Genomic DNA, 27,341 nt, shown 5'->3' with positions numbered 1-27,341 from the left:
CCCGACCAAGCCAGAGCTGAAAGCACACTGGTCTTTCCCTAGGGTGGCAAAACTGATTGACCCGAAGATAAATATAAATAAATAAATAAACAGAACAGACGTATCACACAGCCCCTCTGAGTGAGAATCACTGCAATATGAGACCCACTGAAACCTCATATTGCATTTCAGATGCATTGAATTTTTTTTTTCAAAATGCAAGTGGTTGGAGATGAGCTAAAAATGAGTGTTTAGTTGGAGCCACCGAAAGTAGTAGTAGCTGTTCTCTTCATCGTTGGCTAAAACTAAAGAGTCAGAGGTGTAAACGGATCGATGACGTGAATTAAATTTGAATTAAATTCAACCCATCTTTCACATGCTGTTGGTGATCTTCTGAAAGACCAGACAGATTTTTTTTTTAGCCTTTTTAAGCAACATGTTTTTTTAGATGTGGTTCATGAGAGTGTCAAGGACATGTGCTGGGTGAAAAGGATTTCTCATGGAAAACACTTTTCTCAAGGCCACACTTCGTAAGCAAGACCAACAAAATGACAATAATAAGATTAAAGTAATTCACTTGTTGAAGACTGACTTTGATAAAGTGAGACAAATTATGTTTATTGGCACAATTTGGTACGAGTGGGGAAAAAAAGATCAGTGGTTTGAGGCATAAGGTACAGTTTCAAAACCGTATGTGTAACCCTGAGCCAACCAACAGTCTCATTCAACTCTTATGGTTGAAATAACTTTCAGTTAATGCTAAAAAGCAGACTTGACAACACTGTTAAAGAAGCATGAGAGGGGAAAAATGTCCTCAGGGCAGAAATAAAAACATCTCAAACTGACTATTGTTGCTCAATGTGGCATTGCTCATACATTTTTACCTTTCCTTCTTTCCTTCTTTCTTTTATTTTAATCTTAGACATCACTGTGACCTCCCTAGTTTCAGTCCCATTCCTCATAATGTCAATAATAATATTTATTTATATTATATAGAACTCTTCATACCATAAAACCAATGGGCCCCATTCACCAATATGTGCGTAGAAATGTTCTTTGCGTACAAAATATGTGCGCATGGAAAATTACCGTCGGATTCATGACATGTGTGCACCGGTCAATTTTGTTCTTACCACCATGCGTATGTTGGTGAATCATAATCATTCTAAATTGACGGGCGCATGCATGCTAGTTGCAATTAGCATACTGCCACGCCCCCGTTTCTCTATACAGGGGAATATATTTGCATTTGACGTGTATCATGGAGAAAGCAGTGAAGTTGTTGGAAGGGTTGGAAGCATTCAAGAGAGAAGCATGGCTTTAGGAGCGTCCGGGTAGCGTTGTGGTCTATCCCGTCGCCTACCGACACAGGGATCACCAGTTCGAATCCCCATGTTGCCTCCAGCTTGGTAGGGCGTCCCTACAGACACAATTGGCTGTCTGCGGGTGGGAAGCTGGGTGTGGGTATGTGTCCTGGTCGCTGCACTAACACCTCCTCTGGTCGGTTGGGGCGCCTGTTCAGTGGAGAGGGGGAACTGGGGGAAATAGCATGATGCTCCCATGCACTATGTCCCCCTGGTGAAACTCCTCACTGTCAGGTGAAAAGAAGCAGCTGGTGACTCCACATGTATCGGAGGAGGCATGTGGTAGTCTACAGCCCTCCCCGGATCGGCAGAGGGGGTGGAACAGCAACCGGGACGGCTCGGGAGAGTAGGGTAATTGGCTGCATACAATTGGGGAGAAAAAGGAGAGAAAATCCCAAAAAAAAGAGAGAGAGAGAGAGAGAGAAGCATGGCCCCTAAAGACAAAAAAAAATAATTTCACCAGTGAAGAAATTGAAAGTCGGAGGTAGAAGCCAGAAAATGCACTTTTCTGCGGTGTTTCCTCTGGAGTGACAATGGGTTAAAAAAAAAACAGGCTTGGGCTGCAATATCTTCCAGCAAGACCAGATTTGCCACCTTAACACTTGGAGGTGAATCAGAATCCTTTATGTACCCCGCTGCCTTTAAACATGCAATTAACCAGCTGCACACTGGCTACATATGCACAAACTGATGGCACTAGAAATTAGTGGGAGCAGCTGATCGTTATAGGCCAAGTCAATAAACACAATTAAAATTAAAACTTACATTTCAATATGGAAATTCTCATATACTCCATTGTAAGCTAGGACTGGGGACACTCAGTTTTTATAGTTGAATATCTTAATTATGATAGTAATTGATGAGCATGAAAATATGTCAATTTGATGGTTATTAAATAAATGTGGCCAATGTATTAATAAATTGCTGGTCTCATAGTAGTCTATAAAATCCTTTTTTTTAAATGAATGTGGTTTTAATTTGCTATGCATTTAGTTAAAAGGTGTGTGTTTATACTTTCTAAGACAATTTGTGCGGACACATGATCTGAGGCAGTTCTAAATTTGTTTGCAGGGTAAGAACAAATTCAGGTAAGAAAATATTGATGAATCCCAGATCTGTGCTTAAACCATGTTTGTGAATGAGGCCCAGTGTGCTGTAAATAATGGGGAAGAAGCACATTCTCACTTGGCTCATTGATGGCGACAACTAGAAAGCCCACACATTAAACTGATGGCTTGTTTGAATTTAAGTGCTGAAGTATTGATTGTACTGAAAATTACACAATGCTATTCAATTGATTGCACAATTTGGTAAGTCTTTAACAAGCGAACTCAGAGGGACTGTGGGTCTTAACGATCACTTTTGTAATGATCACAATTGTGCCAACTGTACAGTTTGGTGGAGGTGGGATAACGGTATGGGGTTATTTTTCAGGGGTTGGGCTAGGCCCCTTAGTTCCAGTGAAGGGAAATCTTAATGCTTCAGCATACCAAGACATTTTGGACAATTCTATGCTTCCAACTTTGTGGGAATAGTTTGGGGAGGGCCCTTTTCTGTTCCAGCATGACTGTGCCCCAGTGCACAAAGCAAGGTCCATTAAGACATGGTTGGGTGAGTTTGGTGTGGAAGAACTTGACTGGCCCCATCGAACACCTTTGGGATGAATGAGAATGGAGACTGCGAGCCAGGTCTTCTCATCCAACGTGAGTGCCTGACCTCACAAATGCTCTTCTGCATAAATGGGCAAAAATTCCTACAGACACTCCAAAATCTTGTGGAAAGCCTTCCCAGAAGGGTGGAAGCTGTTATAGCTGCAAAGGGAGGACCAACTCCATATTAATGCCTATGGATTTAGAAGGGGATGTCATAAAAGCTCCTGTAGGTGTAATGGCCAGGTGTCCCAATACTTTTGTACATATAGTGTGTGTGTGTGTGTGTGTGTGTGTGTGTGTGTGTGTATATATATATATATATATATATATATATATATATAAAACTTTGTTAAAAGTTATTTTAACTTTGTTAAAAGAAACACTCAACGGTAGGGAAAGTGCTCAACAAATAAGGAGCAAAATAATCCAGTGAGTCAAGTAAATTCTTTATGAGACAGTATAAGCCTGTGTGTGAATTAATTAATTGTAAAGCACTTTGAGTGGCTGTTGCAGCTAGAAAAGCGCAATAAAAATGCAACTTGATTGATCGATTGATTGATCTCGGCTCGCATTGAGGACAATAACAAATGGCTTTTTGATAAGGCCTTATGATATGAAACATTAATAGCCCTAGTCCTGACACGGCATACACTACAACATGTTGCATGTTTATAAAAGGTGCACAAGAGTGGTTAAAAAAAAGTCACGTGGCGTTCACTCATTTCTATAATTTTGGATTCTCAGTTGGTAGGATCAAGATTCAAGAGTGTGCAGACCTGCTGACTGTGAACACGCACAACAGTCCACCATGTCTTTCAATGAGTGAAAGTGTATAAATCACTAGTCTACCAACTAAGACTAGTTTTAAATATTGAAGAACATAGAAATATAGATTTTGGCCTAAATTATTATAAATAGCCCACAAAAATACTGCATAATATTTAGATCTCTATATACAAGGCTACACATACACATAATGCTTCCTCACACTGGGGCTGTGGGTGGCTCGGACATGTTAAAACCAATAAGACCTGGGTGTTAGGAATAAAGACCTACATAAGAAGACACTCATTCCTACATTTGTGTAGGAACAAATTAGGGCAGTAAAGAAAACTTTGTGAATTCAAGATCAATTTCTCTTAAGCACTTGTCATAAGAACACATTTTTTTGAAAATATAAGAGAACCATAAGGGAATGCTCTTGCATGAGGCCATTTGTTTTTAGGGAACCAACATTGCAACCTACACTTGATGGACTGCTTGGACATGGACAACATGGAATACAGATGAGGGGTCAGTAAGGGTTAGGCCGAATGCACTAATGAAGGAATATGAATGAGGAGGCAAAGGCTATAAGTGGTTATGAGTCAGAGTATGTTATGTGCATTATGCCGGGATCAGACTACATGATATTTTTGTCTTTCATGATGGTCACCATGTCAGATTAGGTAATCACAGTGCCATAAATTCTTGCCGCGTCTTTGCCGGGAGTCTGGCGACACTGCAAGTATGAACCCAACCAATCATCATATGCTGCCTTTCACGAGCTTGCGCAAGTTAACCACGGCTACCAAACCGCTATGTGTGCTGCTGGTGGTCCGGTGTTCCGAAAAGAAAAAGAAAGAAAAAAAGATTGGACTCATTCCTGGGTGAAGTGAAGAGGACATCATGGGCTGTCTATCCTTCAAAGAAAACTTGAGGTAATGAATGTGTTGACATGTTCCTCGGTTTCATCATTCCACCTGACAGCAGCAGCATCCCTCTTTCTCTTTGCCATGTTTACATATGTGCACCAGAGAGCACTCTGTCATCCTATTGGTCAACGTCAAGCAACACGTTGTAAGAGTTGTCAGACTAGGCAGGAAAATACAAAAAAATCTGACATACTAGACTTTTCGTTGGGGTGTCGTGGGGCGCCCCAGACACCACATCGCTGTTCTTCGATTATGTCACACTACATGGGGTAAAGACACCTGTTCGTCACTCCCGAAGTTCATATTCGGGCCCAAAGCTGGAAATTTGTCAGCAACAACAAAATTATGTCAAAATTTGGCTGAATTCATGTAGTCTTGACAATCTCTCCTGTTCAGTCTAATGCGGAAAATTCAACTGTGAGATTATAATGATCTTACATTTCAGTATATAATATTATATAGTTATAACAGATTATCCATGATAATCTAATATATACTCTCATTAATATATACTATATAATATTATGCAATATTAATTGTAATAATATAGTGATAAATGATAGATGCTATACATGTAATAAATTCCTGCTGGCTAAAGTTAAACACAATGTTTGATTTAATGAACAATACTAATGCTGCAATCTTGAAATAGAGCTTCAAATAAACGTAATATGGGCTATATTTTCAGCAGAGAACATGAAGAAGAGTTTTTTCCCCCAGCAATCTGACATGAGTAGTCAAAGACAGAGTAGGCTGAGTAGTTCTCTGATTATAGAAACATTCATATTTAATTGTTTTTTCACTATAATTAAAATTTAATTTACTCTTTTCCCCCATTAGTGACTACTAAAATTACATATAAATGAGAATTTTCTTTCTCAAAGGGTGTACACCATGATAGTAGAGAATTAGAAGTTCATCATCTTAGAAAATGCTTTAACTGACAGTAAGCCAAATCCTTCTCAAAGGCTCAGTAGCTTCACAAATTTAAGCAGCGAAAACAACACGGGAACAAGACAGGTGATAAATATATTTTTCACACATCGGGTTATAATCGGAACAACATCTGATAGGAGTGTGTTGAAATGAAATTATGTTATCACTCTGGTTGAAAAAGGCAATTGTAATTCCCTTCATGTGTTGAAGGCACATGAAGCAGAGTTAGCTGCACGATGATCAACGAGTGAACAATTGGGGCCATGGCTGTCTACATGTCCATAAATAACATGCTATTATCACACATCCTGTAACAACAAAAGAAGACGTTGCATTAAATCATAATTTATTTGCTTAATTCATACAGTTATCACATTTTCATCGATGGTTCACACTCATGTGGTTGTATTTAGAGGCAAATTTCCAGGGCTGCCCCACAGGAAATTTTTCGATGTGAGTCTATGCAGGAATTTTCCCTACCATGAGCTCAGAGTAATTTTGCTCCCTGGTTCCTGAGCTAATTAAAATGGATTAGGGATACTCATTGATTATTTTACAGTTTTGCTGCCACCCGGCTTTGGTTGGACTGAAAACGAAGAAACGCAGCTCAGCTGGAGCCTCTTGCTGGTTATACCAGGAAGGATTCTTAGTGTGTCGAGGGTGATCACACTTTGAATTCGAGAAAAAAAATGTACAATGTGTGATCATTCCCGCAGGGGCCTGCCTGATGCACAAAAGTGCAAAAGGGCTCTTCCTTCAGTAACAAAAGTGCAAATATACTGCATAAGATGGGAAGCAAGATTCTACTTCGAAATAACCTCTGGAGGTAAATGTCAAAACAAAAAACATGCCCCGGGGGGGAGGCGTCCGGGTGGCATGGCAGTCTATTCCGTTTCCTATCGACACGGGGATCACCAGTTTGAATCCCTGTGTTACCGCCAGCTTGGTCGGGCATCCCTACTGACACAATTGGCCATGTCTGCGGATGGGAAGCCGGATGTGGGTGTGTCCCGGTAGCTGCACTAGCGCTTCCTCTGGTCGTTCGGGGCGCATGTCCGAAAGGGAGGGGGAACTGGGGGGAATAGCGTGATCCTCCCATGCAATACGTCCCCCTGGTGAAACGCCTCACTGTCAGATGAAAGGAAGCGGCTGGTGACTCTACATGTATCGGTGGAAGCATGGGGTAGTCTGCAGCCCTCCCCTGATCGGCAGAGGGGGTGGAGCAGTGACCGGGACGACGCAGACAGCAGGGTGATTGGCCAGGTACAATTGGGGAGAAAAAGGGGGAAAAATCCCCCCCAAAAAGAAAACATGCCCCAGTTGAGAACTCATTATTATTGACTGCTATCTTGGGTAATCAAGTGGTCAGTTTCTTTTAAGCAGTAATGTAAAACTGAAATAAAGAGTAAAAGCATCTTTTAACGGCACACATACATGACCATGTTAGGGAACATAATGAGATAAAATGATGCTGGTAGAGATGATATAGAACTCATGGGGACAAAATGTAGAAATCTGGGGATGGTGCAATGTGAGTGGTTCCGAAGGGGCAAGCGAGCCAATAGGCAGAACAGTGAGCTCTGTTCTACTTATCTCTGCTTATGCTTGCTCTCGCTCTCACACAACCCAAGTAGAGATGATATAAAATGGATAAGACAGATTAAGAGGGAAGAGGACTCATAAGAAAGAAAATTCAAAGTAGTGATTATCTGATTATGTCGTTGTCTGAGAGCAAAACACCAGTTTACACCATGTTTCTATGAGCAGGTTGTTTTTGCTTTGAATGAGTGCCCTCTTAGAACATCTGGACAGTCTGATGGTCATGTGACACATCTAATACCGTTTAATATTAATGGTACTGTTTGAGAGTCACATGATTGAATCATATTTAACTTTATGCCTGATCTTGGTATATTGATAAACTTGGCCTTGTCTTTACAATGAACCTCACAGAAAGCAGACTGACTTTTGATGAGGTGGAAGCAGAAGATTACAAAACAATCTTTTGAATCTACTGCCTTCATTGGCTAATGCCCTGCAGGCAGTTATACTGACCTGAAAAAGTGGTCCAATGTCTACATCGAAGCCCAGATCAGCAAACCCCGTGGCAATGACCTTAGCGCCCCTGTCATGGCCATCCTGCCCCATCTTGGCCACCAGCAGACGAGGATTCCTGCCCTCGTGCTTCTTAAAATCTGAGACCCTGGAGAGTTATCACAGAAATAAAACTTGGGTTTCAAATCAAAATGGGTTTAGCCAGTACTCAGCAGAGTCTACTGAGCAGGCCAAAACTTTCCCTAAATTAAGTTAAGTGTTCTGTGGTCGCATACCTCGGGATAAGTATACATCAGTACCCCAAAGCAAAATGTAAACTCTATCATTAACAGTGAATCTTCTGTACCGCTCAAACAGTCCCAAGATGAATTTGTACAGATGTAGACGTTCTTATTTGATTTACAGAAGCAATTTATGAATAAGTACCAAGTCTGTGTGAGCTGGACGTTTGATAAGCCAGACTCCAATCGTTAAGTGAAAATCAAAAACCAAACTGGACAACCGGTCAGATTATTTATATACAGAGGGTTCACGTACCATTGGCTTTATTTGTTTAATCTTAATGCTTTTTTTTTTTTACCTGTTGTGGGCCAGAGATATCTCTTCATGCTCCCCAAACTCACTTCGGTAAGCGCCGCTCACCATCCTGGTGCTGGCTTTGTGTTCTCCAAACACCTCCTTCATGGCATCAGTTATCTCCCCGACTGAACACCTGGAGAAAGGAGCATGCAGCAGCTTCCTCAGCGTGTTACATCATCATACTGACAGTCATCGCTGCATAAAATAAACATTAGCTAAAACAGTGGCTCACAATAATTCACATAGTTCCCACATAAGTATTCATGAACTAAAGACACGAACTAATGACGATGCGGTCACATGTTACAACATCTTTTCTTTTTTTTTTTGATTTTTTCCCTTTTTCTCCCCAGTTGCATCCAATTACCCCACTCTTCCGAGCTGTCCCGATCTCTGCTCCACCCTCTCTGCCAATCCAGGGAGGACTACAGACTACCACATGCCTCCTCTGATACATGTGGAGTCGCCAGCAACTTCTTTCCACCTGACACTGAGGAGTTTCGCCAGGGGGATGTGGTGAGTGGGAGGATCACGCTATTGCCCCCCCCCTGAACAGGCACCCCGACCAACCAGAGAAGGCACTAGTGCAGCGACCAGGACACATACCAACATCCAGCTTCCCACCCACAGACACGGCCAATTGTGTCTGTAAGGACGCCCAACCAAGCTGGAGGTAACGCGGGGATTCGAACCGCCGATCCCCGTGTTGGTAGGCAACAGAATATACTTCCTCGCCATCCGGATGCCCATGTCCAACATCTAGTGATTCAATTAATTCTCATGTTCTTGGTTAGTTGGGGGAGTTATAGGGAGCATCCTCTTTGTGCCTGTGTCAAATTTCTGGCTATATTATGATAAATGTATTATGGTGTGTAATCGAGGTTTCTGGGGTTGATTGAATTTTGGTCTTCTGTCACTGAAGTCCGAGGATTAGATAACAACTGAAGCAAATCCATCAAAGTTGGCACTTCTGGATGTGATACGCGAGAAGTGACATGTAAATTACTAGGTCATTTGTGGGGGGGGCTGATTACTAACATGGAAAGCAATGCATGTTGAAATGGACTAATAAATGACTGGAAATGCATTAAGAAGAAAAGAAGAAGAAGAAAGCCACTTTATTTTGTCATTGTATAGTTAAATGAATTTGTCTTCTGCATTTAATGCATCCTATTGTATAGGAGCAGTGGGCAGCTGCAGCACCCGGGGAGCAACTCCAGTTCTTCTTTCCATTGCCTTGCTCAGGGCCACAGACAGCAGTATTAACCCTAACATGCATGTCTTTTTTCTTTTCTTTTTTTTTTTTGGCAATTACCGCCTTTATTTGATAGTGATAGTCAAGAGCGAGAGAAACAGGAAAGGCAGGGGGGAGAGAGGGGATGACATGCAGCAAAGGGACCAGGCTGGATTCAAACCCAGGCCGCTGTGGTAAGGACTCAGCCTTATGTGGTACACACTCTACCAGGTGAGCCACCGGGGTGCCCCCCCCATGCATATCTTTTTGATGGTGGGGGGAAACCGGAGCATCCAGAGGAAACCCACGCAGACACAGGGAGAACATGCAAACTCCACATAGAAAGGACCTGGGACGACCTGGGGTTCGAACCCGAGACCTTCTTGCTGTGATTCAACGATGCTAACCACTGGGCCACCGTGCCAAGAGGGGCATGGGGCTTTAAAGGTTGGAAATGACAGTTAGAAAGTGGCTGGAAGGTGTGTTGAAGGCCAATTGCTCGTCATAGCATACCAGTGCAGCAAAACCATTTACAGTTCGTGGACATGTGCCGGTAACCTAATACCCTATACAATATGGTATCAAATACCACATTTAAACCTTTTTCTTTTTTTTATAGGTGACAGTAGCGAAAATTATAAAGGGAATAAAGGGAATACTTGGCTCTATCCAGCAGTGTACAGAGAGCTACAGACTTACTGCTCAGGACATAGCATATCATTAAAATTTGACTTTTGAAATCCAAAATACAGATTTTCAAAAGATTAAAAAAGGATCACAAGATTAAACATCCTGAAATCACAGAATGGGAGTTATCTACAGGGTTGCTTCAGGTTTCACAGAACAGGAAAGATGCATTTCATAAGGCGGTGCTCAAAGGTTGGTCTCTGTGAAGAACACAAAGCTTAGCAAAAAAGGCCAGATTTCTTTCACGTAAGCCTCCAGCTGAATTACCAATTTAAGAGAATATTGTTCATTCTTTAAACCTTGTTTTCCTCTCTCATGACATAGATTAAATGTGATAAGAACAGCCACATGTTAAAAATAAGATAGGCCAATCATGTGCCATCAAGGGCCAAGAAGAGAGTGTGGGTTTTGATTTACAACCAAGGACTACACCAGTTGATTTTATAAACTAGCCCCTTCCTAGCTGCAATACATTTCCAAATCAATATCGGAATTGCTTACCTGTCTAGATCAATACTTATTCAAAACATTTGATAATATAACACAACCATTTTGATTTTTACACAATAGATGTGTGTGATAAAACAACAAAAACCACAGTCCAGAGATGGCAGCTGTCTGCAATTGGGATGCAAGTTGTAACAAATGGGGTTTTAGAGGCTGTGACTGTCCCACCTGGCTCGGGCGGCCTCCACAGCCAGGGCAAGCAGGTTCCCCTTCCTGGTTCGGGCGCACTCCTCAATGTCAGCCAAGCACTGCTTTGCCTTTTCTGGGTCACGGCTCTCCCTCGCCTACAGGGGAGAATATAGACAACTATGATATTAACAGAGACCCTGTTCTGAGAGCAGAGCACGAAGACAGGGACAAAAATAGCACTTGATTAAATTCTGAACAGTATAAATGGAGGGGAGCAAAGAAAATAAGACGCACATGTTATCCACCTCATCGTGCAAGTGGTGTGAGTCTTTTATCAGTTTTTGAGCGGAAAACAGTAACATATTTGGGATGGGCGTAGGATCATAGAACTGTAGCCTTCATGATAAAAACATGAAGTAAATGGATGCATCATGTGACCGCTTTCAGCAAAAAAATCTATACGTTTTTTCTCCCATTTCCAAGGGGAAAACACACGTTATGACCACCTGATTGATTTATCACACATTTAAGTGGTTTTCCATAAAGAAATCTAGAACGAAGGGTGTCCGGGTAGTGTAGCAGTCTGTTCCGTTGCCTACCAACATGGGGATCGGCGGTTCGAATCACCGTGTTACCTCCGGCTTAATCGGGCGTCCCTACTGACACAATTGGCTGTGTCTGCAGGTGGGAAGCTGGATGTGGGTATGTGTCCTGGTCACTGCACTAGCACTTCCTCTGGTTGGTCGGGGTGCCTGTTCGGGGGGAGGGGGAACTAGGGGGAATAGCGTGATCCTACAACGCGCTACGTCCCACCGGCGAAACTCCTCACTGTCAGGTGAAAAGAAGCAGCTAGCGACTCCACATGTATCATAGGAGGCATGTGGTAGTCTGCAGCCCTCCACAGATCGGCAGAGGGGGTGGAGCAGCGACCGGGATGGCTTGGAAGAGCGGGGTAAATTGGCCAGATACAAATAGGGAGAAAAAGAGGGGGAAAAAATCCCCCCCCCCAAAAAAAACTAAAAAAAAAAACTAAAAGAAGTCTAAAGTCTCTGGAATGGGTATTTAGATTCAAAGACCTAAATACCCAAAACTTTTCAGATGTCTTTCAAAACTTTTTTTAATCATACTGTAAGACAAGAAAAAGACTACACCAGGATGCAAATATTCACCACCCAAAATTATATATATATAAAAAAAATTGTGATTGAAAATGTTCACCATATTGCCTCCACCTATTGATACAGGGGAAAAGTGAGAGGTAGTTGGTGAGGAGAGGTGTTTCTATGAGGCTAACTGACCTTTGTGAGTTTATCGATCTGTTTCTGGCGCACCAGGGTGTTATCTATGGCCAGCACCTCCACCGTCTCCTCCTTTTCCAGGCGGTACTTGTTCACTCCCACAATGACCTCTGAACCTAGTGGGCACAAGGAGAGCAGTTGACACAGGGTGAGCAGAGACAAGGTGAATCTCACACACACACACACACACACACACACACATTTCTCCATAGCTCATGTTAGAGGGTTCGAGCCCAAAAAGGGAAAGGGCAAAAGTCTGCCTCGATAAACGTCCCGTCGTTTTTTTATTTCTTGGAGCAGTTTTTTATTTCTGGGTCAGTTTGCGTCATACTTGCAGCTTTGAGACTCAACTGTTTCTCAGCCTTCACTGGTCCGTCTTTCTTGTGGTTGTTGAAGTATGGACATACGGCGTAAAAAACTGCAATCAGGGTTTTAGTTACTGAAACAGAGCTGATGGAAACGCACCTAATTTGCATTTTATTTCTCTCAACTTTAGAAGACTTTGCTTTAAAAGTCGCTTGACAATCTGATGGAAACAAAGCTGAAAGGATGACAATCAATGCTCTTCCAGCAGACTACATGGCGTCTCCTTGTGGCAGCAGATCAGCAGTACAAAAACATAGCTTTTTTATATAGGGTCAAACGCCCAAAATATTTTTCTAAATATTTCAAGCTGCTAATCCATGCATGTATTTATGTATTTATATTTCTTCTGATTTTTCTCCCAATTTAGTGGCCAATCGATCCCCTATTTAAGTTCAAACACCCACCCTCGTACTGCATGCGTTCACCAACTGCATCTCTCCGGCCGGCATTCTCGAAGGAGTCGACTCCAGGCCGAACCACTGCTTTTTCCGACACATCCAGAGACACATTCATGTGACGAACACAAGCCGACTCCGCCCCCCTCCCGAAGACAGCATTGCCAATTATTGCTGCTTCTTCGAGTCCGGCCGTAGTCAGATCTGATGAGACCGGGCTGCGAACCCCGGTCCCCAGTGGGCAACTGCATCAGCACAAAGCCGATGCTTAGACCGCTACACCACCGCGGACCCCATGCATGTATTTATTTTACATTTTTTATCCATTAAGTCTGAACCTTTCCTGAAAGTGTTTTTTTTAATCAACCAATAGGGAGCGCTATAGATATCAAAGGGCCACAGTCTGTTGCCCGTCCAGAGTGTCTCGCCACCTGCTGCCCAATGACTGCTGGGATAGGCTCTAGCATCCCCGCGACCCTGAGAGCAGAATAAGTGTTTTGGATAATGGATGGATGGATGGATGGATGCTACTTTTTCAATATCACATTGCCGATGTGGTAAATGAAAGAGACTTGTAATTTCATACAAGGCACATCCATCCATCCATTATCCAAACCGCTTATCCTGCTCTCAGGGTCGCGGGGATGATGGAGCCTATCCCAGCAGACATTGGGCGGCAGGTAGGGAGACACCCTAGACAGGCCATCAAGCCATCACAGGGCCTACAAGTCACATATTGGCTATAATTTTTTTTTACATTTCTACCTCATATCACCCCAATTGGGCTAATGGTGACAATGTAATTAAAGATTGAACTTTAACAAGTTTGAAAGGTCAGAACTTACACACTGTGATTAAAAACTGAAACAGAACTGACTCCAAATATGCAATTACCCCATTCTGCAACTTTGCAATTGGGACCACTCATCTCCACCATGTTAAGAGTTTTCACCATTTTAAATTTTTTTGAAAACATTTTCTCACTTAAGGCATTTTTTGTTCCTTGAATCATCTGCAACAAACTTGTACAACAGCATTAGTGGACCTTGAGCCATGAAGCAGCTCAAAAGCACCACCAATATCGCCACAATTAACCACTGAAATTATTAAAATAATGAAGTGGGCAAACCGTCACACACTGCTCATATTACAAGGCATGAACCTAGAATTTAAGCAGCAAATTTTATTCAAATCAATCAACTCGAAGTGAAAAAATACCAAAATGGTGTGATTCTTTTCACTTATTTGGACTTAACTCGATTAATGTGTATGTAATCATTACAAAGCATGACTAATGTAGTATCTGTTACATGTACCCAACCTAGTCTGTAAAAGTATTTCAAAAGTTACCAATGGCGTCCACCATAAATGCTAATCAATCAACCCATAACTCATTGAAAATTTTTCCAGTTTTCACGCAAACTTATAAAGTTGAGTAACGTATCAGACCCTGTCTGTGAAATCGCTGTATAAATCAATTTATAGAAAGGACGGTAAAGGCCAATGTCCAATGAAAGCATCTTGGACACGATACGTGGCAGAGGTCAATACACAGCCATTTCTTTCATCCAGCGTTTCACTGTCCAGCAGGCTCTCTTTCTGCTCCACATCAATTTTCCTGACCTTGCATGTGTCAGTGAAGTGTTGAAATACACTTGTGAATGTTATCTATCAAATAAACAACAATGTTATCTAAACAATTTACATAAAAACAAATATATCATATTATGCGCTGTATACTATTTTCCTCCTTGCATAGGTTTCTGCATAGCCTTTATTTTCTTTTTCCTTCAAAATTTCCCCTTTTTTACTCCCCAATTGTATTTTTGGCCAACTACCCCCTTCTACTGAGCCATCCCAGTCACTGCTGCACCCCCTCTGCCGATCTGGGGAGGGCTGCAGACTACCACATGCCTCTTCTCTGGTGGAGTCGCCAGCCGCTTCTTTTCACCTGACAGTGAGGAGTTTCGCCAGGGGGACATAGCGCATGAAAGGATCATGCCACACCCCCCCCAAACAGGCACCCCGACTGACCAGAGGAGGCGCTAGTACAGTGACCAGGACACATACCCACATCTGGCTTCCCACCCGTAGACACGGCCAATTATGTCTGTAGGGACGCCCGACCAAGCTGGAGGTAACACGTGGGTTCGAACTGGTGATCCCCATGTTGGTAGGCAATGGAATAGACCGCTACACTACCCCGACACCCATGCATAGCTTTGTGATGTGACTAGAGTACATTTAGCATGGCCTTGTTATAGTTATAAACTTCAGGAAAACTACTAAGAAATCGCTTCAGGGGCTTATTTTTACTCTACCATTTAGTTTCCATGGCAGCAGGTACCTACTCCCTGTGATTTAAAGGCCAGAATCCCGTTTGTTTTACCTGCTCGCTCATGGCAAATGGACCGACTGGGAGGGAAGAGCAACAAGAAAACGATTTCATAAAAACTAGTTACTCATAATGTTTCAGTAGATGCACAGCTCAATCAGCCATAACCAGCTGACACAAAACACCATAAATAACTCAAAACCTCACATTGTGCTGTGTCTGCAGTGCTGCTGCTGGACGACACAATCACAAGCCAGTGGGGATGAATGCACACGAGACACAGCTAGACGACATACCATCTCATGTTTTTTTCTCAAATGACCAGCCTCTCTTTTGATATTGAAGTTCATGCAGTATTTCAACATCCCTATCAGGCAATTGACCCCTCACAGCTATTAAGTGTTTTCAGTGTCTCAAGAGAGCTTTCTGGGAATCTAGACCGAGTTGCTTTGGGCGTGGATAATAATTGTGTAACTTACACAATGATTACACTAAAATTATGTATCATGGTCATGGTTGTGACAATCACCATGACAGTATTTACCATTCCATTACAACCCATCCATCCATCCATCCATCCATCCATCCATCCATCCATCCATTATCCAAGCCACTTATCCCAATCAGGGTTGCGGGATGCTGGAGCCTATCCCAGCAGTCATTGGGCGGCAGGCAGGGAGACACCCTGGACAGGCCACCAGGCCATCACAGGGCTCCATTACAACCTAATCCCCCCCCCCAAATTGTATCTGGCCAATTACCCCACTCTTCCGAGCCATCCCGGTTGCTGCTCCAACCCCTCTGCTGAGCCGGGGGAGGGCTGTAGACTACCACATGCCTCCTCTGATACATGTGGAGTCACCAGCCGCTTCTTTCCATCTGACAGTGAGGCGTTTCGCCAGGGGGACGTAGCGCGTGGGAGGATCACGCTATTCCCCACAGTTCCCCCTCCCCCCCGCACAGGTGCCTGGACCAGGTAGAGGAGGCGCTACTGCAGCAACCAGGACACATACCCATATTTGGCTTCCCACCTGTAGACACAGCCAATTGTGTCTGTAGGGACACCCGACCAAGCCGGAGGTAACATGGGGATTCAAACCAGTGATCCCCATGTTGGTAGACAACGGAATAAGACTGCCATGCCAACTGGACGACCTACTTAACCTACTTAAGCCTTTACATGCCAAATACAGCGGCATGTAATTCATAACAATGTGTTTCGAAAATATCTTATTCTCCTAAAAAAATATTTATTCTTGAAACCTCCTGTTGTTTTGGTCACAGTGCAGAGTGTATTCAATATACGAACATATTTACATAGCAGCAAACCCAATCACACCAAATCCAGAAAAACACACACCAAAAAAACCCAGTTTCCATCCCCTGTTATAGAAATAATATGTTCTGTTTGGCACAGATAAACAGCCCATTCTCAGCCTGTTTGTCCCTTTGCCGTTACCTAATAATATTGTCCTCTTACCCATAATCCCACCACCCATCCTTCAACAATTTTCCACAACCCCTCAGGCCTGCACAAACATTCAACTTTCATATTCTGTCCGGTTTTCGGTGGACATTAGGAGTCAAAACTCGGACTGGCTTGTTCTTTAGCTTCTTTCTTATGTCCGTACACGTTTATGGGTCTCAAGTCTTGATTTCATACTGTGAAAGCGGCTGCTGAGGGGGAACCAGACTCAGCTGGTCACTGGCATTTGAACACAAATCTGCCTGCAGTTCAAAAACCTTAACATCTTAAGACAGCCAATATGCAACAACAGTGAAAAACACAGAACATTTATCTCCAAAAAACATCATTAAAAAAGGGGGGGAAAATGGTGAGACTGCAAGCCAGGGTCCATGTTTGCATCAATGGGCCAATCAAAGAGATTAGAGGCGTAGGCTGCATTAAAATACACTGCAGTTTCTCTATGCACAATGACATTGAGTCGCATACAAAATTAGCTTATACACCCCAGAGAATAGATGCAAGGCAACCAACAAGAACAGGGCTTGCCCCAGCTGAGTTCAAGGAGATATTCAAAACCTTACTTTCTAAACTCCTCTGCTCTTCTCCGCTGAGGCCGCTACATCCCTGCATGCTTAAAAAATTAGCAGTGGATTTGGGTGGGAGTCTGCCCATGTAATACTGGACAGCCTGCTGAGCTTACACGACCGATCCTATGCTGGCATCTGATGAAGGACCCAGAGGTCCATGCATGAATTAAACACCCCTGTGAATGTGAGCACATGTGGGTGATGGGGCTGAGAGGTTGCATCTGGGTCCCAAGGTGTGTGTTAAAAATTAGAGCCTGTGTGCGGGTAACGTAGCGGTCTATTCCATTGCCTACTAACACGGGGATTGCCGGGTCGAATCCCCGTGTTACCTCCAGCTTGGTCAGGCGTCCCTACAGACAGAATTGGCTGTGTCTGCGGGTGGGAAGCCGGATGTGGGTATGTGTCCTGGTCGTTGCACTAGCGCCTCCTCTGGTCGGTCAGGGCACCTGTTCAGGGGGGAAGGGGAACTGGGGGGAATAGCATGATCCTTCCACGCGCTACGTCCCCCTGGTGAAACTCCACATGTATCGGAGGAGGCATGTGGTAGTCTGCAGCCCTCCCTAGCTCGGCAGAGGGGGTGCAGCAGGTATCAGGACAGCTCGGAAGAGTGGGGTAATTGGCCGGGTACAATTGGAGAGAAAAAGGGGGGGGGATCCAACAACAATTAGGGCCTGTGTGAAAATTGGCAGAGGCCCTTTGATTTTTAACAACGTTTATTCACGCTTTGAAAAACTTGAATTTTCTGAAAATATCTCTCTCCTTAAGAGTCTCTCTCTTCTGACTGTGATATTGTCATCAGTCAGGAATGTGCTAGAGATCTTTTAAAATGGGTAAAAATCAGGGGGGCCCCTGGTCCAGATCACATTTGTGGGTGCACATTGCGATACTGTGCTGACCAGCTTAATGGCGTCCTCCAGCATATATTCCAGATGTCACTTGATTGTAACCAAATCCCTGCTATCTGGAAATCTGCTACTGTGATACCTGCCCCAAAGAACACCAACCCTAGGCAACTTAATGATTTCAGACCGGTCGTGCCAACATCATTAATAATGAAAATCTTTGAGAAACATGTTAAAAACCTTGTTTTGTTAACTGTGGATGGAAAACTTGATCCACTGCAATTTGCTTAACAGGCAGGGAGAGATGTCGAGGATGCAAAGCTTTTGACACTTAATAACCTTTATAAGCACTTAGAAAAGCTGCAAGCCCATGCCAGGCTTCTGTTTGTGGACTTCTCATCAGCATTCAATACGATGCAGCTGCATCTTTTAATAGACAGGTTTCTATGTGATTTTAATTTGCCTCATCAGCTTGTATTATGGGTCTTTTACTTCGGGACTGACAGAGAGCAGAGGTTGTCTGGTTCGACACAAGCATGAGTCTTTCCCTCTTGCTCTTTATATGTACACTAATGGATGCAGGAGCACTCAGGAGGGCAGTGATTTGGTCAGATGTTCTGACGACACTACATTGCTGACACTTCTCTGAGGTTCACCATTAGTCCACGGGAGTGCTCTCACCGATTCTATTTCTTGGTGTGATAACAACTTCTTAGACTTCAATGTTTCTAAACCAAGGATTATTGATTTTAGATGTAACAGAGATGGAGCCAAAGACTGCATCATAAATGACGAAAGTGTGGAAATGGTTACATCATACAAATATTTGGGTATCGATGATCATCTTAAATTTGATTTGAACACTGAGGCTATTGTGAATTCACCTTCTCTGCAAAGTAAATTCCTTTTCTGTCAGTCCCGTCATCCTCTGTCACTTTTATCAATCTGTTATTGAGCGCCTGCTGAGTTTTTCTTTTATCGGCTGGTTTTACAGCCTCACGGTGAAAGACAGAAACAGCCTGAACAACATTGTTAAAATCTGTTCTAAGGTCACCGGAGTGAAACAAAGACATCTGAATTCTTTTTTCAACCAACAGATCCTCCAGAAAGCAGCAATTTTTGTGGCTTCTTCTGGACATGTTCTTATAAGGGAATTTTCTCTGTCGCCGTCAGGGCATCATCACGTTTTACCTGCATGTAAAACTAACCCTTATTCTAAATCATTCAGTCCCTCTGCAATTCAACTAAATGCTCCATAGGCATTTGTTTTCTTCTCAGATAGTTTTATTGTGTTCATCAAGCTTATTTTATTGTGTTTATCAGGTTTATCTAGCCTATCAATATTAATTACTGATAGATCTTATAGATTTTATTCCACATTTAGCTTCCTGGAGTGTTATTTATTTATTTCTATTTTCCCTTTTTTTTCCCCAATTGTACTTGGTCAATTACCCCACTCTTTCGAGCCGTACCAGTCGCTGCTCCACCCCCTCTGCCGATCCGGGGAGGGCTGCAGACTACCATATGACTCCTCCGATACATGTTTCGCCAGGGGGACGTAGCACGTGGGAGGATCATGCTATTCCCCCCAGTTCCCCCTCCAGCCTGAACAGGCGCCCCGACCGACCAGAGGATTTGAACCGGCGATCCCCGTGTTGGTAGGCAACAGAATAAACCACCACGCCACCTGGATGCCGGGAGTGTTATTTATTGTTTGTGTTATTTGTTTGCATGTTACTGTGTTTTGTGTACAACAAGCTGCTCCAAACAAATTGCCCCTTGCGGGATTAATAAAATTGTTTGTATTGTATTGTATTGTATTGTATTGTATTGTATTGTGTTTGACTGAAAACACCAGGCTTAAATCATCAGTAGACCTGTTTCAGGAATTCAGCTGGATCGTACATCCAAAGGAGCCCCTTTTCAGGGATAGGAAGCATCACACTGACCTGTGCAGCATGCACAGACTCCCCGGCCAAACTAGCTGGATTCTTCTTAGACCAGCCCCAAGTGTGAGACTGCCTGCAACTGGTTCACCATTTCATGGAATTGGCTCTGGTGTCCACTGTGGAAACATCTCCGTTTCATTTATCATCTCTGTGGTAATGTTTTTTTGGCAAAGGAACAATACAAAGGTGCACAAAGCATGCACACATTTGTACCACTAGGGTTACATTTTCCATCATTTCGTTTCCATAGTAAGTATATGACTCCACGGCAGCGGTACATATGGTGTCTTGGCCGTAACCACACGTTCTTTGGGGAGGTCGTGTCCCCCGCAAAACTGAGAAAATACCAATCTGCCCCCCCCCCAATATACAGTAGAAAATATTAAATATGTCCTCCTTTTATGAACCCTGTCAACAGATCTGTCTCGTTATTTCCTATTTATTTTCAATTTATTTCTGTTTGTTAAGGAAAACATAAGTGTGTGATCCCCCCCATTCCAATTGTGCACTTGCTTTCACCCATCTAGCACACACAACTCAGTTGTCTGATTTAGCATGTTGTTGTTGCTAAAAAAGCGCAGAATCAGATCTCCTAACATTTAATTAACCTCACGTCGTTCTGCGCCGTGATCGTAATGTGACGGGGTTTTTTTGGTCAGTCAGTGGAGGTGAACAAATGGAGCAAGTAACGTTAGGTAAAAAGCGGAGAAAGCAGGACCGGCACGGCACTGTCTGTTTTGCACCTGGATTTCATCAAAGCCGCGTTGTCAGGCTGATGAGCCAAATGGAAAAAGGAAAGGAAGCCTCAAGACCCCAAATAACAACCCTCTTACCACATACATGCCTCCTATCACACGAATTCTAACACCCCACTGAATGAAGACACACACACACACACACACACACACACACACACACACACACACACACACACACACACACACACAGTCTCTCTCTTTCCGTCTATAAGAAGGGTAAATAAACTTCTCAAAAAGAAACAAAGTGAAAAGCATGCAGTCATGAGGGCTAATTAGTGTAACAAAACAGCAATTTGATGCTCGGTTTGTTGAGCATGTCTTTTCATCTAGCCATCAGTGGCTGGGTTTGCTCAGATGCAATATGAAGGCTTGCAGACACCTTGCAGGGCAGGTAGGGTGGGGCCATGCCACAGGCAAGTGCAGAGACAACAAAACGCCCATGTCACGTCACAAAAAGTTGACCTATCCGTACCGTTCTCATCTGTAAAGACATTTCACTCAGCATCAAAACAATAGAATGATCTCTTGTAGTGTGTGTGTGTGTGTTTTGCTTCATACTAATGCACTGCACATTTGATTTTGTCTTCACACGGCAGTACAAACTGGTATATGACACACAGCTGTGTGCAGCTATGAAATATTGAGTAGCTCCTGTTTGCCTGCACAGAAACCCAATTCTACTCTTGCAGTGCTGCCTCCTACAGCCTGATGTCTGAAAAAAGCACACACACACACACACACACACACACACACACACACACACACACACACACACACACACACACACACACACACACATATGCACACATCATCATCAGCAGTCACTCGGGGTAGAGTATGACCGTCCTCTCTGGGTCCTCAGGTGGGTGTATAGGCTGATCCTGGAGCTGCATAATGGGAGAACACGTGCGTGTGACAGCTTTTTATGTGGAGTGGCTGATGCAGCCACCACACGGTCCTTGGCAGGGGGTGACCAGAGTCTAATGGCATGGATTGGGGACCACTCTCTGTTGCAGCCTTTATCCACCTTGACTGCCGTTGTGACCTGGAGACATCTTCTGCCAGTTCCACCGTTGAGGTCTTTGTTGGATCACGCTTCATCTGGAACCTCCCCCTTGATCTATCCACCTTGGGTGACCCTACCAGGAGCCAAGCCCCGGACGGCATAGCTCTTGGGATCATTGGTACACACAAGCTTTTCCACCACGGCAAGGTGACGAGCCCGAAGAAAACACACACACACACACACCGAGGGAGACTAAGTGGATAAAGGCACGGAGGCCTTGGATATGAAAGGAAGCTGCGAAACAAACAGATCCCAACTGGCAAAGGGGTGAGGCGTGTAGATGGGATCACCAATAAGTCACTGCTGACAGTGATCAGAGTTAGCATGTTCAGTAATCCACGGGTATAAAATGAAAACCCTTTGTGTCTTCTTTCTTTTCCGCAATACTGACAGCGTTGTTGACAGATGCGCCGCTATCACAGCAGTGCAGATGGGACCTCTGCCAGCTAACTGCTGCTGCTTTATGAACAGGCTCACAATCATCCAGGACAGAGGAACACAGAATATGGAATATATTTTCCTTGCTTGTTTGGGAAGACACCCACCCTTCCCACCACAAGAGCCCCCATATTGTGGCATTGACACCTGGGCAAATTTTAGGAACCCTCAGTGGATTCAATTCCTTCTTACCAGAGAAATAAGTGGATGTAGCATCTCTGGGGTTACCATGCATCTGTGTGTATGTTTGTGTGCTCATGCACAAAGCTTAATGTGCAATGACATACTTAAGAGTCACAGCAGAGAAAGTGAACGAAGTTCAAGTGTGTATAGTGTTCTTAATGTGTGTGTGTTACTGTGTTGTCAGAATACCTGAGTCAATGCGGGCCTGTCTACGTGCAGCACATTCCTCAATGCGTAGTTTCGGGATGCCCTCTGCCACAGCCTTGGCCATGCCGCCCATTTCCTCAATTTCCTTGATAAACTGCACAGGGGATGAGAAAACCGAGGTCAAGAAAATGGGGCAAAAAGAACAAAACTAACACTACTGAAGCGTCCATCAAGTCAATTACACACACACACACACCCTCCCTTTGTCCTTTTGGTGCCATTTTCTCGCTGTGTGCAAAAACGCAAACGCAAACGCACACACACGCACTCCGTTGTGCACCCTATCCATCCATCTAGAGATAGCTATCTATCTATCTATCTATCTATCTATCTATCTATCTATCTATCTATCTATCTATCTATCTATCTATCTATCTATCTATCTATCTATCTATCTATCTATATATATATAAATATATATATAGCTATATAGCAATATAACTCATAGTTAAACTAACACTTCCTCATTCCTTTCAAGCAAATAAAAAAGCATTTGTAGCTAAACCACAGGTCTTAGTAACCCTTGTTGTTTCCTAGATGCAGTGGGATAAGAAAGTGATATTGAACACACTAGCTTGTGTATTCATTAGCCACAGCGTGTTATTTTCCTCAGTGAAACCTGACCTGTGATGCTGGTCAGGTCTCTGAAATGACAGGCTTTTCTTTTTTCATTTGGATAAACAGGATTAAGAGCAATCAATTTTCAGCCGAGCGTCAGACCTCCGTGGCCTTGAAAAAAGAATACAAAGCAGGGACTATAAATCTCATTCCTGACTCACTCAATATGGACTCACGGGGGACCAAAAGGAAATCAGTCTAGTTTTTAGAATCACTTTGCTACTGGCAAAGAGATTATGAATACACAGCGACTGGGTAGGAGGTCATGATTTCAGTCCAGCTGTAATTATTTTGGAAAATTGCTTAAATTTTTGAGGTCAAACATTTCCATGCAGTCCAAATCGCTTGTTTAAAAAATGACAAACTATCCATTGATATTTTTTTTCCTTGAGAAATTATTTCTGCTCCCTTAAATACATTTACTTTGTTGCCTACTTACAAATATTCAGGTATGCAAACTCAAATACTCAATATCCTTATGTTATTTAAAGTCATGTTATGTGTGTGTGTGTGTTTCTTTATGTGAGGATCACAGCAAATCCTTTGTGTGTGCACGCTTAACTTCTATGACAATAAAAACAAACCTTGACTCAAACTTTTGCTGATTTGATATTAAATACCGAGTGAAGGAAGATAAAACTTTTTTTATCTTGTTATACACATGCAGTGCCCCCCCACCACCACCACCAGCGATAACCAAAACATTACAAACACACATACATACATTCTCTCATCTTCTTTCAGGGCCAGGTTGGTATTGGGGATGCACTAATATCACCTTTTCCCCTGGCGATACCGTTTCCGAGTACAAATACTCAGTATTGATTCGACCCATTACCTTTTGCTGAACAATGCAGACTCAGACCATTAGTTTGGGGTCAGCGGACAAAACAAGTGAGACAGAATCAGTTTTCCCCCACCGTTAAATAAATACAGGCTTCCATGTGCCCAAAATGCAGTAAATCAAGCCTTTGTGCTGTTATTTATTTATTTGTTTATTTATGGATATTTTTTCTCCCCAATTGTATCCGGCCAATTACCCCACTCTTCCAAGCTGTCCCGGACGCTGCTCCACCCCCTCTGCTGATATGGGGAGGGCTGCAGACTACCACATGCCTCCTGCGATACATGTGGAGTCGCCAGCCGCTTCTTTTCATCTGACAGTGAGGAGTCTCACCAAGGGGACGTAGCATGTGGGAGGATCACGCTATTCCCCCTCAGTTCCCCCTCCCCCCTGAACAGGTGCCCCAACCGACCAGAGGAGGTGCTAGTGCAGCGACCAGGACACATACCCACATCCAGCTTCCCCACCCACAGACACGACCAATTGTATCTGTAGGGACGCCCTACCAAGCCGGAGGTAAGACGGGGATTTGAACTGGAGATCCCATGTTAGTAGGCAATAGACTGCTACACTACCCGGACGCCCTGTGCTGTTATTTATGACATGTTACTTGTGGCTTTTGGTACCAGACTTTAATCTTAGGTAAACTCTTCGATACGATACTCCATTTTATCCTGGTGTCGGTGGTGTATCCCTCGTTAGTATCCATCCACAGTCAACCCCAGCCCCACTTCTCTCCCCTCACATTAACCCTTGCCCATATCCTGCCCTGCCATCGGACCCCTCATATAAACACACATATTATATATGCATAGTCAGAGCTCTGTATACACACACAAGCACATGCTCTCTGTTTACTCCATGTATCAGTAAACACTTGTTTCTGTTTTTTACCTTTAAATTATTCTCATTTGAAGCACATTGCATTATATTTTTAATCACCAAAATGTGTGATTTAAATGAATTTGTATTGATTATAACTACATAATGCAAGTTTGACACAGTAGCGCTGCTTGTTGGCTGCAAACTGTACTCCTGTAGTGGCATACAGTAACAAAAGCTTGAAGCTGAAAGGTGTATTTTTTGTTTACCGACATGTCTGTTCAAAAGACTTATGATGCATTAGCATTTGTCCTTCCTTAGTGTGCGAGAGCCCTCTCTGTTTGTTACTGACAATATATATCGTGAGACCAGACATATGAACATACTTGGTGTATTAAATCAACAGTGGCTGCAATCTGTTCTGTATAAACCCATTACAAACTGCACCCATGAGTGATTCAATACACCACGCAATTTTGCTGCAAGAGCCTCATGTGGTTTTATGCGACCAGCCTTCCCACAGTCTTCTGAGATATCACGAATATGTCTGGTCCTACGATATTGCTCATAACAAGCAATGAGGGCTCTCACACCCTGAAGGATAAGCCTTAATGCATCCTCAGTAGTTCTGAATCAGTAAACACATGGCATTAAACTAAAAACAGACATTTCAGGATCAAGTCTTTGGTTACAGTATGACACTGCCAACAAGCAACAATTCCATTAAAGCTACACCTTGCATAGTGTAGCTTTAACGTGGTTGCAGACCTTCTTTCACCAGGTTCCATGGTATTTTTCACAAATTAATGTAGGTTGGAGAGCCAAGCTACCAACCCCACCTCCACCCCCCAGCCCTAACAGACCTTTAGAGCTGTGTTATAGACGTCATTGGTGAGGGCCTCCATCATGTGCGAGCCCCCCCAGGGGTCGGCCACCTTGGGGATGCCTGACTCCTCCTGGATGATGATCTGAGTGTTCCTGGCGATGCGGGCACTCTTCACTGTGGGCAAACCCAGGGCCTCGTCAAAAGAGTTGGTGTGGAGCGACTGGGTCCCCCCAAACACGGCTGCCATGGCTTCGATGACAGTGCGCACCACATTGTTGTAAGGGTCCTAAAACACCGTCACCATGGGAAGTTACTATTTGCATTTTGCGAGAGGGAATATCATACTGGACACACACATTCTCAAATAAAGCACAACACCAACAGGGTCGGTAGGCCCAAAGAAAACTGCTTTCCACTGACACTTTCCATCTAATGTGGTGGAATTGGAGCAAATTTTCCGGAAAGACTGGGCAAAAATCCCAAGTCTTACAGTGCAAAGGTCAAACAGATAACTAAGACGACTCAGTTGTAATTGCTGCAAAAGGCCTATCCACAAAGTATTCCCTCAGAGTATACTAAAAAGTATAATCTGGAAGTATAAACAACATTGCACATGGGAAATGTAATTCATATTTGAAAAGCAAATGTTGAATTAAAAAAAAGAATCCCGCTTCACAAATGTGTTGAATTTATTGTTTGTGAGGGGAGATTCTTTTCAAATGCATTAAAATTTGAGCTGAAACAGGAATAACATGTGGAAATTCAAGGAGAGGGTAATACTTTCTCGAGGCACTGCACAACTATTGCGATCATCCATTTATCATGAAATAAATAAGGGTCATTGTCAAACGAACACTGCAACTGATCATGGAATTGGTCTCAACTCAAATTGGCTCCACTGCCCAAATCAACAAAAATATTCCATGGGAAACACTGTTTACAGAATTGTTTGTGATCTTGTTTCTTGACATGAATTTCAATATTTCTGTCCCCTGTTGTGTTTTACCTTCTCTAGTACACAATGTATATTATAACTTAAATGTATTTGTATCTCTACAATCCATCCATCCATCTATCCATTATCTGAACCGCTTATCCTGCTCTCAGGGTCGCGGGGATACTGGAGCCTATTCCAGCAGTCATTGGGTGGCAGGCGGGGAGACACCCTGAACAGGCCGCCAGGCCATCACAGGGCCCAGACACACAAACACACACACACACACACACACACACACACACGCACACACAAACATTCATACCTACGGACAATTTAGTACGGCCAATTCACCTGACTTACATGTCTTTGGACTGTGGGAGGAAACCGAAGCCCCCAGAGGAAACCCACACAGATACGGGGAGAACATGCAAACTCCACACAGAGAATGACCTGGGATGACCCCCAAGGTTGGACTACCCTGGGGCTCGAACCCAGGACCTTCTTGCTGTGAGCTGGTCCTTTATAGTACTATTAATAAAATATAACATTGTATGTATTTCTTCATTTTTAAATTCTATTAAAATGC

At 43.3% G+C, this 27,341-nt stretch overlaps 1 protein-coding gene across 1 annotated transcript in view; it reads right to left on the bottom strand.

Moving 5' to 3' along the window:
- mmut (methylmalonyl CoA mutase) overlaps positions 1-27,341 on the bottom strand; it is a 42,621-nt gene that overhangs the window by 7,625 nt on the left and 7,655 nt on the right. The window contains exons 6-11 of the mRNA XM_056294720.1: positions 25,856-26,104; positions 22,691-22,802; positions 12,115-12,230; positions 10,856-10,971; positions 8,261-8,392; positions 7,681-7,828 (exon numbers count right to left, since the gene is read on the bottom strand). Of these exons, the coding sequence (XP_056150695.1) occupies positions 7,681-7,828; positions 8,261-8,392; positions 10,856-10,971; positions 12,115-12,230; positions 22,691-22,802; positions 25,856-26,104 (873 nt within the window). The remainder of the gene's footprint in view (positions 1-7,680; positions 7,829-8,260; positions 8,393-10,855; positions 10,972-12,114; positions 12,231-22,690; positions 22,803-25,855; positions 26,105-27,341) is intronic.

The sequence above is a fragment of the Lampris incognitus genome, chromosome 15, assembly GCF_029633865.1.
Source record: "Lampris incognitus isolate fLamInc1 chromosome 15, fLamInc1.hap2, whole genome shotgun sequence".
NCBI classification, from domain to species: domain Eukaryota; kingdom Metazoa; phylum Chordata; class Actinopteri; order Lampriformes; family Lampridae; genus Lampris; species Lampris incognitus.
Note: the sequence above shows the minus strand (reverse complement) of the source record. Positions and strands in the feature narration are given on the sequence as shown.